General features: G+C 46.0%; 1 protein-coding gene across 1 annotated transcript; it reads left to right on the top strand.

The window, feature by feature from the left end:
• The first annotated feature begins 709 nt into the window (after positions 1–709).
• On the top strand, positions 710–1,536 carry LOC127296286 (uncharacterized). Its single transcript, XM_051326346.2, has one exon. It carries the CDS (start codon positions 812–814, stop codon positions 1,127–1,129), a length of 318 nt encoding a protein of 105 aa, XP_051182306.1. The 5' UTR covers positions 710–811; the 3' UTR covers positions 1,130–1,536.
• The last annotated feature ends 10,920 nt before the right edge of the window (positions 1,537–12,456 follow it).

Here is a 12,456-nt window from a genome sequence, read left to right as displayed (position 1 = left end):
CTAGTTCTACTAAAAGAAAATCTGATATAAGAGATCATACAAATATATTCAACACTCCCTTCACTTTAAGGACGGTGGGCTTAATTATCTAAATGTGGATCATCAGTACATCTTTTTTAGAAAGGCTGAAAATATTTATTTTTAAATCTGATACCATGTAAAACTTTATGCACTAGCAAGTTCAACCTGAAGATCGATCTAATGTAGCGGGGGATGGACAATATATTTCAAAAACATCTTCACTAACTCATATAGTTTCGCATTACTACTGCTGTCAAAGTGCCAACAGAGGAGAGTGCATCCACTCTCGTAGCAAGAATGTCGTAGTAGTTGCAATAAAAAAAAAATCAGCACTCTCCCTAGAATTTCATGTCACAGTTGTCGCACCCGCTAGCTCGGACTAGTAGTCCAGTACGCAGCCAACCACTCGATCCAAGTAAAGGCCAAGGACAGACAGAGTGCAGTATCCTTCCAGTTCCAGCCATGCCGCTGCCCAGGACAGCACGCACGCCTCCAACCCCAGCCAGCCTTCCCCGAGACAATCTTCCCCGATCCCAACCTCATCTCCTCCCCGATCTCGTGCGTGCGACCGTGGTCAGCTTCCAGCTCACTCGATCCCTCAGCTCAGCTCGCCACCCGCACCCGCCTAGCTACAGCCTATATATACTCACACCCTCACGGCCACAACCACCCCTCCACTCACCCTCCGGCCTCCTCTGCCCCTCACACCTCCAGCTCACACAACTCCGGAGCCTGCTTACAGCTACAGCCTACAGAGGTTCAGAGAGATCCAACAGAGTTGGTTGCTGCAATGGCGGCTCGCGGCTTCTTCTCTCTGCCGAGGCTGGTGCTGCTTCTGGTGGTTCTTGGTGACGCGGTCGCCATGGCGGCGGCCAGGGTGCTGCTGGGTGGTGGCATCGCGGAGGCGCCGTCGCCGGCGGTGGCGGCGGAGGGGCCGGCCGTCGTGGCGCCGTCCGGCGGCGGGAGGCAGGACCGGTCGATCGCCGGCGCGGAGGTTATCCTGGCCGGTTTCGCCGCGGCCGTGGTGGCCGTCATCTTCCTCTACATCCGGGTCACCAGGAAGAGCAACAACGGGCACGGAGCAGCTGAAATGGCAGAGAAGGCCTAGCTCTTCAGATAAACGCTGCGTTTGGGTTCTTGGTTAGTTGGTTTGTGTCTCTTTGTGTTTTGGGTTCTTGGGTTCAGAGAGACTTGTAAAGAAGATGGGGATGAGATGGTCGGAAGTAGAGTTTAGTTTAGCTTAGAGTGAACGCTCCATGTTTAGATGCAGAGTTGGGCGCATGTGCCATGTGTGTGTGTGTGTGTGTGTGTGTGTGTGTGTGTGTGTGTGTGTCCCCTGGTGATAGCTTCGAATTCTGTAGTTTGTCCTGTACATTCGTGTTTGTGTTGAGAATGAGATGTAGGGAAAAGAAAAACCCAAAAATCAGCTGAGCTAGCACTGTTCTTGAATCCTAGATCGCGCGCGTATCTGAGTTCTGTTGCGATCTTTTGTCGAAATCTTAAGCCAGGGAAAAATGCCGGTGCTTGTCCTTCCAAAAATCTTCAGAGCAGAAATTCTGCCATTATTCTTCAAATTCGTTCCACCGTGTTCCCCACTTCCCCATCTGCTATCCCACAAGTTCCGACCTGCTAGCGTGCAGTTGTGCTCGTGAAAATGGGTCAATCTGATCCAGATTTGAAACTTCAGAACACGTCCCATGTGAACGTAGAGTTTAGTTTAGCTTAGAGTGAACGCTCCATGTTTAGATGCAGAGTTGGGCGCATGTGCCATGTGTGTGTGTGTGTGTGTGTGTGTGTGTGTGTGTGTGTGTGTGTGTGTGTCCCCTGGTGATAGCTTCGAATTCTGTAGTTTGTCCTGTACATTCGTGTTTGTGTTGAGAATGAGATGTAGGGAAAAGAAAAACCCAAAAATCAGCTGAGCTAGCACTGTTCTTGAATCCTAGATCGCGCGCGTATCTGAGTTCTGTTGCGATCTTTTGTCGAAATCTTAAGCCAGGGAAAAATGCCGGTGCTTGTCCTTCCAAAAATCTTCAGAGCAGAAATTCTGCCATTATTCTTCAAATTCGTTCCACCGTGTTCCCCACTTCCCCATCTGCTATCCCACAAGTTCCGACCTGCTAGCGTGCAGTTGTGCTCGTGAAAATGGGTCAATCTGATCCAGATTTGAAACTTCAGAACACGTCCCGTCCCCCCGGCCCCCCCCCCCCCCCCCCCCCCCAGTCCGATGTTTTGCATGAGGCCATACCCAACACCCATAGAGACAATAGCCAAAATACCACACTTCAAAACCACAAGTGCCATAATACCACACTTCAAAACCAAAATGCCAAAATACCACACATGTTCAGTTTTTCATTGCCAAAATACCACTTCTGTCAATTGTCAACCCAGTCAACAAACAGCAAACCTGCAGTATGCCGAATATGCCCCTGACTCATCTAATGAAAAGAAGAAAAAAGAAAAGGAAAGAAAACCGCTCGTTCCCAACCCCTGCTGCCGTTCCCAACCCCTGCAGCGATGGCCGCCGCCGCCGCGGCTCGCCTGAAGACCGCCGCCGATGCTGCTCCCTGAAGGCCGCCGCTTCTCCTCCCCGAAGACCGCTGCTGCTGCTCCCTGAAGGTGGCCGCCGCCGCTCCCTGCAGGCCGTTCGGCCCAACCACCGCGGCTCGCCTGTAGACTGCCGCCGCTGCTCCCCAATGGCCGCCACCTCGCCCAGCTCTCACGCGGCCACGATCGGATCCGGCCACGACCCGAACCGGCCACGCCCCGACATGGTTGACTTGGAGAAAAAGGAGTGCTCTTGTAGAAGATGGCAGATTTGTGGTAAACCATGTACCCATGCTCTCCGATTCATATTCTCCAAAAAAGCAAAGTTGGAGGAATATGTTGATGAGAGCTTCTCGGTGGCAAGATTTAAAGCAGCATATGAGGGAATTTTCATGCCAATTAGAGGAAGGTCCCAATGGCCTAAGGTAAATCCCGGGTTTGATATGATTCCTCCCAAACTCACGAGGAGTGCTGGGCGCCCAAGAACTAGGAGGATAAAGAATTATAGTGAGGGTGGAATCGGTAGGAAACATAAATGTAAAAGATGTGGACAGCTAGGCCATCTTAAAAAGACATGCAAAGAGCCCGAGATTGATAGTGATGCTGATCGAGATGCAACTCCTTCTCCACGGTAATTATGTGATGTATCTCATTTTCTTTCACTTGCTAAATATCTCTTGCATGCTAATTATGGGTGTTGCCTTGTAGAAAAAAACAAAAGGTCGAAGCAAGCATGGTGGCCACTTCTCCTAGGACACCAACTAAGCAATGCACTCAGCCGGTTACTCCTACTACAAGTCCGATGACAAGAAGCATGGCTGCGGCTGTTGCACATGCTTCTACACCTCCCAGTGCGTCCACAAGGAGCAAATCGGTTGCTACTAGCCCTCTTCAAAGAATTTAGTGCATTTGGGTGTGGGAACCATGATGTTTTGCTGTGTATTCGAAGTGTTGTACTCTGAACTACTTTGCTGCTCTTTTGGTGATCTAAAACCATTATGTATTACTGTTGAATATCTATCTTATATTGTGTATATATTTCTGTTGAAAGACTGCTGAAATATAGTCAAAATGTTGTCAAAATGCTGCTGAGATATAGCCAAAATGCTGTTGAATTGCTGCTGTTTTGTTGCTGAATAGGTTGTGCTGGAATGAGGAGCGATGTTGCTGAAGTGATGCTCAAATAGTGCTGAATAGATTGCATTGACATGTCAAAAGGTAAGGGCATCCGTGTCTTTATTTGAGAAAGTTGGCCACTAGTGGTATTTTGGCATCGAAAACTGAAAATGTGTGGTATTTTGGCACTTTGGTTTTAAAGTTTGGTATTTTGGCACTTTTGGTTTTAAAGTGTGGTATTTTGACTATTGTCTCACACCCATACGACGCTCTATCCACCACTCGTACCGCCCAGCTAGCGAAGAACCCACCCTATCCCAAAAGTCTGAGGAAAAGTCTTCTTACAAGTTGGTTATAGCCTCTTCCGGTAGGCCATCTTTTTCTTTAAAACGGGCCTAAAATATTTGCATCATTCATTAATTAAGGAGAAGAGAATTTGTGTACAAAGAAGAAGTTAACAAGGTTCGACAAAAGGAACTACTCTCCCAAAATTACAACACTCCATTTTTTGGCACCCGTGGTGATCCAAAGGTGCGATTCCTTCTTCAATGATACAAGGAGGATAGACGGCGGCGCAGATTTGTTGTTTAAGGCTCTCGCGTTACGTTTGTTCCGAAATGTCCAACAAACAAGCATGGTGATCGCGGCCATGGCTTTACGATTGGATTTCTAACCTCTTGAAAATAAAATGGCCTTTAAGCTTGTTACCTAGGATGGAAAAAGCATCAACACTGCATGTTGAGGAACCCTTGTGAAATACGTTCTCACCTCACAAGCCATCTTCCATTTCACACCGCCTACCATTCCCCCGAGGCGCCTCCATCGCACGGACAAGATTGAGCGTGCCTTTTTTATGGGTAATGCCCACATCACCGGCGCTAGTAAGGTTACCGGAGGCAAGTGCGAGATAAATTGGAAATCAGTTTGTCCTCCGACCAAGCTTGAGGGACTTGGAATTCTTCATCTCTAGTCGTTTGCACGTGCACCAAGACTAAGATGGCCATGATTTGAATGGGGGAATCCTAAGAAGTTGTGAGTGGGGATGGGTAACCCATGCGATGAGGTTGACATGTCAGTTTTTTATGCATCCACTACCATTACTATTAGAAATCGCAATATTGCGTTTTTTTGGACATCCCGTAGCTTAATGAGAAGTTTTGAGAGGAGACTGTGTCACTCATCTTTGAGGCGTCTACTGCGAGAAAGTTAGTGTGTCTCACAAGCTATGAAGGAGAATGATTGGACCAAAAAGTTGAAGATGGACTCCAACTTAGTTATCCCTCACATCCATCACTACATCTCCTTGTGGATTGAGATTAGCAATGTGCACCTACATGAGGATCCGGAGTACAAGATAGTATGGAACCTAGCGATGAATGGAGAATACTTCTCGTCATCAGCCTATAAAGCACAATTCTTCCGGTCCACTCTCACATTCGTGAATGGGTCGGTTTAAAAGGCTTAGACGCACCCTAAAATAAAGTTGTCCGCTTTGTAGGCAATACTGAGAGGTGAGCATGGACAAATCGTGGGCTCTGCCCGCTTTTGCAAGCAAATCCAAGAAACGACGACACACCTCTTTATCCATTACCGGTATTCCAAGAGAGTTTAGGACTTGGTGAAAGAGTGGCTTGGACTACCCTACATCGAGACCTCCAATCGGACGCCGGAGCTTTCTATCTTCGATTGGTGGTGGTAGCATCCTCACAATACAGACCGCGGCACCCAACAACCTATGGCGGCATGCATACATTGGGGTCTTACCCACAACGTCATGCAATGTAACCATGCGGGCTACACTATGCAAAAGGGTCCGCTTCTGATTTTCAACTTAATGCGGAAGTTTGAGATTTGGATCAAATTGGTCCATTTTCACTTCAAACGTCCGCTGCTACTAGTACCTTTTTTTTTTCGGTAAAGGGTGCTTCATTACTTAAAAAGGTTTAAGCATTACACCCAGCCTCATAACTAAGATGCACACAGTCGTTCAAAGTATCAAAATAATTAAACAAATATGTTCAAAGTCGAAAAAAGGTAAAACACTAGATAGTGTCGGTACCCTAATTAGCCTCAAGTATGCTGCCACCCATGTTGGGAAATAAACTCCTTCACCGTGTTTTCCAATCGTGTAGACACCTCCGTACAAAAGTGGTGATCCTCCAAATACTGGAGTGACGACCATAAACGAAACAAAGCTGTACCTATGTCCAGTTCTAGATCGAATCCCGGGGGTCGTTTTTGTATGCAAACCATGATAGATCGATAGCTAACTTGAACTGTTCTACTATGTGTCTATGTTTCTCTTAATATATTCGCAAAAACAAACAGCAAGAACAAATAAAAAATATTTCCTTGACCCGGCGGCCGCCGAAACGAAATCAACGACCCGTCTCCGTAGCGGCGATCACTGTAGATGCATAATGTGCGGCCGTGTAGGCCAGCCGCGATCTAATTCATTCGTACTACGTACAGCACCGTGTGTAGGGCGGCAGGCCAAGGACAGACAGGCAGCGAGCCGCTCGTCGTGGCAGTCGCGCGCTCGTAACTCGTTCGCATCCGCTCATTCAGTGCATCGCCACCACACGTCCCCCGCCGACGTCCTCTTGCCTCTGCTCTTTTGGACCGGTACACGCACGAGCTCCTCCTAGATGCAAAGACAATTTAACGCTAGGGCATCTCACAGCTCGGCACCGGCAGTACCCCAATGATGCAGGAATATACGTGCAGAATAATAAGTTTGGTCTCATTTGCCTGCCTGCGAACTTGGATCGCATCCATGCATGGCCCCGGCCTCGAATCATTGGCACGCGTTTTGAGATGAGATCACGAGAAAGATCGCCTCGTTCTCAAGTCGATTGACATGACCCATTGTTTGTGTTTCTTAAGCGGGCATAGATTTCACTTAGTTTCATGTTTTTTTGATATTTTCAACTCGGTTGCTACATTCAGGTTATTCCGTTTTGTTTGGATGCCCGTACGCATACCCTTTTCTAAACCAAGGGTTTTTAGAGCATCTCTAGTAGTGCACGTATAAACACGAACCGAAAACACGGAGTTCGGTCTCCCAAATTTTTCAGTTTCGATGATTTTAGTCGCGGCGAAGAATAGAAACCGAAAAGGCAAACTGAAAAATGGAAATCAAACGTCGCGGGAAATTTTGTTCGGATGAACCATGCGAAATGAAACGAAATTTTGCTCCGATCAAGCTACACTCAAACATAATTTACATATACTAATCAAAATACAAACTAAACCTACTCATGCGTGCTAATTTGATCTAAAATACTAAGAAATTGGCCCCGGAGCTGTACGCGTGGCGGAGGAGGGTTTTTTGGCGCCGGCGACGCCTATGCGAGGACGACTGCGGCCACCTCAAACGGTGCCGCCTCCGCCAAGCTCCCGAAGGTGAGAGCCGGCCCGTCTTCCTCGTCGTCGTCGTTGTTGCCGCCGGAGGCGGCACACCCGACGAACGCGGCGGCGATCCACCGCCGTCGATTCGCCCCCCTCCCCTACCATCCTGTCGTGCGCGCACCATTGCAAAGGGAGGTGTTAAGGTTCATGCACTAGCCACTTCAACCAAAAGTCCGAACTGATGGAAAGAGCTATGCAATCTGCTTTATACACGTCAACACCCCCTCTCACGTGTGACGGAAAGACGAGAAGACAAGTCAACACGTGTAGAGAGGCAAAGAGGCAGCGCCGGGACCACACGCCACACGGCAATAGGCTGCGGGGGAATTTAGAATAAATTGGGGATTTTAGAATAAATTGTGAAAGCCAGGATTTGAACTCGAGACCTGGGGCTCTGATACCATGTTAAGGTTCATGCACTAGCCACTTGAACCAAAAGTCCGAACGGATGGAAAGGGCTATGCAATCTTCTTTATACACGTCAACAGGAGGGGTGGTGGCTATGGAGCGAATAAGCCGAAGACGGCGAAGAAATTTCTCGCTGGAGGTGGAGCGGAGACGCGGCGGAGCGGCCGCAGAGGCGACGGGGGAGTAGGATTTTGGAACCCACGCCCTGCGCCCTATATAAATACGGGACGGCCGTCAAGTTTCTTGGTCCCCGAACTCATTTTACGGGCCAAGCCGTGAGTTCGGGCTCCGTTCTGGACCTCTTTCGGCCAGAACCAATATTCTCGCCGGAAATATACGGGTTCGGCTCGTTTTTCGGTTGCTGTTAGAGTTGCTCTTAACCGACCAAGAATTACCATGTGGCATCTTACTTTTAGTACTTGTTTTGACGGTAGTCGCCATCCACCATCGGCTGAAAATCACACGGCTGGCAAGTCGCCCGCTCGAGGAGACTAAAATCCAAACGTTTCTCTCGTTAGAGAGATGATGTAGATTTTTCTTTTGAAATGGGGACTCTCGTCCCAACCTTTGTATCGAGTGATGCATACAACTTTCATTGATAATTATTAAGCTTAAGTGTAAGTCTTACAAAATATTACATCACAGATCACACGTGGTTGAGACATGAATCAACCATCTAAAAATAATAGAAAAAATGTGATGATTCTACGCTACCGTGTTAATCTAAGATCAAAACGTCATCTGAACTGATTGTATATATCTCGTGCAACCTTCTCTAGCCGGTTGCACCCAATATCTAAATCGTCGTGTTTCTTCGTTGGTTGTAGAAAGGACTGATACGTTCATTTTGCATCACTATTTTATATCATAATTTAATGTTATTCATTGATATATTTCATATTTAGAGATGATACTTATGTTATTTCACTTATTTTGCATGTTTCATGATTATTGGAGAATCACTTACCGGAGTCAGGATTCTGCTGGAAAAAGCACCGTCAGAATGCAATATTTCTGAAGATCAACAACTGACGGAAATTACACCGAAGGTCTTATTTCTCCAGAAGAAGGAGCCAACCAAAAAGAGGGGCCGAGGAGGGCCGCCATGGGCCCCCCCATAGGCTAGCGCGGGCTCCACCCTGGCCGCGCCGCCTTGTGGAGAGGGGGCCCACAGCCCTTCTCGGCCGCCTCTCTTTCACGTACTTCATCTACCCGAAAACCTAAGGTACTGGGGATAATCGCGAGGAGACACAGCCGCCTCTGCGGGGCGGAAAACACCAGAGAGAAAAGAGCTCTCCGGCAGGCTGAAATCCGTCGGGGAAATTCTCTCCCGGAGGGGGAAATCGACGCCATCATCACCGTCATCGAGTTCGACTTCATTGGGATCATCATCACCATCATCTCCACCACCGTCACCGTCATCTCCACCGCTGCACCTCGTCACCGCTGTAACATCTAGGGTTGAATCTTGATTATTTCATAGGGGAAACTCTCCTGGTATTGATTACTCCTTGTTATTGATGCTATTGAGTGAAACCATTGAACCAAGGTTTATGTTCAGATTGTTATTCATCATCATATCACCTCTGATCATGTTCCATATGATGTCTCGTGAGTAGTTCGTTTAGTTCTTGAGGACATGGGTGAAGTCTAAATGTTAGTAGTGAACTATGTTGAGTAATATTTAATGGTTTGATATTTAACTTGTGGTGTTATTCTTCTAGTGGTGTCATGTGAACGTCGACTACATGATACTTCACCTTTATGGGCCTAGGGGAATGCATCTTGTATTCGTTTGCTAATTGTGGGGTTGCCGGAGTGACAACAACCTGAATCCCCGTTGGTATATCGATGCAGGAGGGATAGCAGGATCTCAGAGTTTAAGGCTATGGTTAGATTTATCTTAATTACTTTCTTGTATTTGCGGATGCTTGGAAGGGGTATAATCACAGGTATGTATTAGTCCTAGGAAGGGCGATGCATTAGCATAGGTTCACCCACACGACACTTATCAAAACAATGAAGATTAATCAACTATATGAAGCGAAAACACTAGACTAGATTCTCGTGTGTCCTCAAGAATGTTTGGTCATCATAAGTAAACAAACCGGCTTGTCCTTTGTGCTAAAAAGGATTGGGCCACTCGCTACAACTATTACTCTCGCATTTTATTTACTTGTACTTTATTTATCTGCTACATCAAAACCCCCTGAATACTTATCTGTGAGCATTTACAGTGAATCCTTCATCGAAACAGCTTGTCAACACCTTCTGCTCCTCGTTGGGTTCGACACTCTTATTTATCGAAAGTACTACGATACACCCCCTATAATTGTGGGTCATCAAGACTATTTTCTGGCGCCGTTGCCGTGGAGTGAAGCGCTATTGGTAAGTGGAATTGGTAAGGGAAACTTTTACTGTACGTGTTGATTTTACTTTTGCCTGCTGCTATAATTCATTATGGAGAGGTCTTCTCTTGAATTCCTATTTGGAAAATCTACTACTACTGCAAAGGTAGTGGATGAGGCGCCAGGTGAGAAAGAGGTTCCATACAAAATACCTATGAAAATTATTGAACGTGGTGTGGATAACCGCTATGAAGGGGATGGAACTGTCCATCCTGGAGATCATTTACTGTTTTTACATGAATTATGCGGGTTATTCAAGTGTGCAGGTATTGCTATGGATGAAGTTATGAAGAAACTATTCTCTATATCGTTGTCTGGTAAAGCGGCGCATTGGTATAAATTGCTGAAGAATGGGGATTCTCTTGATTGGAAGGATATTGTGCCTCTATTTTATTCTAAATTCTATCCTCCAAGTGAAATTCATAAAGATCGGAACCGCATATATAATTTCTGGACTCATGATGGAGAGAGTATTGCCCAAGCATGAGGGAGATTGAAGTCTTTAATGCTCAAATGCCCCATTCATGAGCTTCCTGGTAATATCATTATTGATAACTTCTATGCAAGACTTTCTTTTCAAGATAAAACCTTGCTGGATACTACTTGTTCTGGATCATTCACGCGCAACAAAGAAGAGTTTAAATGGGACCTTCTTGATCGGATTCAAGAGAATACTGAAGGATGGGAGAACGACAAAGATAGAGAGTCAGGTATAAATTATAATTATGAATGCATTGAAACTTTTATGGATACTGATAAATTTCATAATATGAGTGCTACTTATGGTCTTGACTCTCAAGTTGTTGCAAATTTTTATAAAGCTTTTTCCTCTCATTTTGAATTGCCTAGGAAGAATTTTGATAAGTATCATGAACCTTACAAAGATAAAACTGGTTCACCTATAGATAAATATGTTGAAATTAAAACTGTTGATCATATTCTTCCGGAAGCTTATATTGAAAAAACTCCTTTTCCTGCTAAAATGAAGGCGTATTCTGTTATAACTAGTGCGGTTAATAAAAGTGCAAAGAAACCTATAGAACCTGAAGAGCAAATAAAGGTTGAACCTGCTATTTGATACGTCTCAAACGTATCCATAATTTCTTATGTTCCATGCTAGTTTTATGACAATACTCACATGTTTTATACACACTTTACATCATTTATATGCATTTTCCGGCACTAACCTATTAACGAGATGCCGAAGAGCCGATTCTTTGTTTCTGCTGTTTTTGGTTTCAGAAATCCTACAAAGGAAATATTCTCGGAATTGGACGAAATCAACGCCCAGGGTCTTATTTTTCCACGGAGCTTCCAGAAGACCGAAGAGCATACGAAGTGGGGCCACGAGGGGCCGTAACCATAGGGCGGCGCGGCCAGCATGGGGCCCGCGCCGGCCTATGGTGTGGGGCCCCTGCGCCGCCTCCAACTCTGCCCTTCCGCCTACTTAAACTCCCCGTCGCGAAAATCCTATTACCGAGAGCCACGATGCGAAAAAAGTTCCAGAGACGCCACCGCCAATCCCATCTCGGGGCATTCAGGAGATCTCCTCCGGCACCTTGCCGGAGAGGGGAATCATCACCGGAGGGCTCTACATCACCATGCCCGCCTCCGGACTGATGTGTGAGTAGTTCATCCTTGGACTATTGGTCCATAGCAGTAGCTAGATGGTTGTCTTCTCCTCTTGTGCTATCATGTTTAGATCTTGTGAGCTGCCTATCATGATCAAGATCGTCTATTTGTAATGCTACATGTTGTGTTTGTTGGGATCCGATGAATATTGAATACTATGTCAAGTTGATTATCAATCTATCATATATATGTTGTTTATGTTCTTGCATGCTCTCCGTTGCTAGTAGAGGCTCTGGCCAAGTTGATACTTGTGACTCCAAGAGGGAGTATTTATGCTCGATAGTGGGTTCATGCCTCCATTGAATGCAGGACGGTGTGAGAAAGTTCTAAGGTTGTGGATGTGCTGTTGCCACTAGGGATAAAACATCAATGCTTTGTCTAAGGATATTTGTGTTCATTACATTACGCACCATACTTAATGCAATTGTCTGTTGTTTGCAACTTAATACTGGAAGGGGTGCGGATGCTAACCCGAAGGTGGACTTTTTAGGCATAGATGCATGCTGGATAGCGGTCTATGTATTTTGTCGTAATGCCCTGATTAAATCTCATAGTAATCATCATGATATGTATGCATCTCTATTTGTCAATTGCCCAACTGTAATTTGTTCACCCAACATGCTATTTATCTTATGGGAGAGACACCACTAGTGAACTGTGGACCCCGGTCCATTCTTTTACATCTGAAATACAATCTACTGTAAACTCTGTTCTCTACTGTTCTTTACAAGCAAACATCATTCTCCACACCATACGTTAAATCCTTTGTTTACAGCAAGCCGGTGAGATTGACAACCTCACTGTTACGTTGGGGCAAAGTATTTTGATTGTGTTGTGCAGGTTCCACGTTGGCGCCAGAATCCCTGGTGTTGCGCCGCACTACACTCCGTCACCAACGACCTTCACGTGGCCC

This window comes from Lolium perenne, chromosome 1, assembly GCF_019359855.2.
Source record: "Lolium perenne isolate Kyuss_39 chromosome 1, Kyuss_2.0, whole genome shotgun sequence".
Taxonomy (NCBI): domain Eukaryota; kingdom Viridiplantae; phylum Streptophyta; class Magnoliopsida; order Poales; family Poaceae; genus Lolium; species Lolium perenne.
Note: the sequence above shows the minus strand (reverse complement) of the source record. Positions and strands in the feature narration are given on the sequence as shown.

Excerpts from the sequence above, each read along its gene's own strand:
- LOC127296286 (XM_051326346.2), top strand. The coding sequence starts at position 812 with ATGGCGGCTCGCGGCTTCTTCTCTCTGCCGAGGCTGGTGCTGCTTCTG.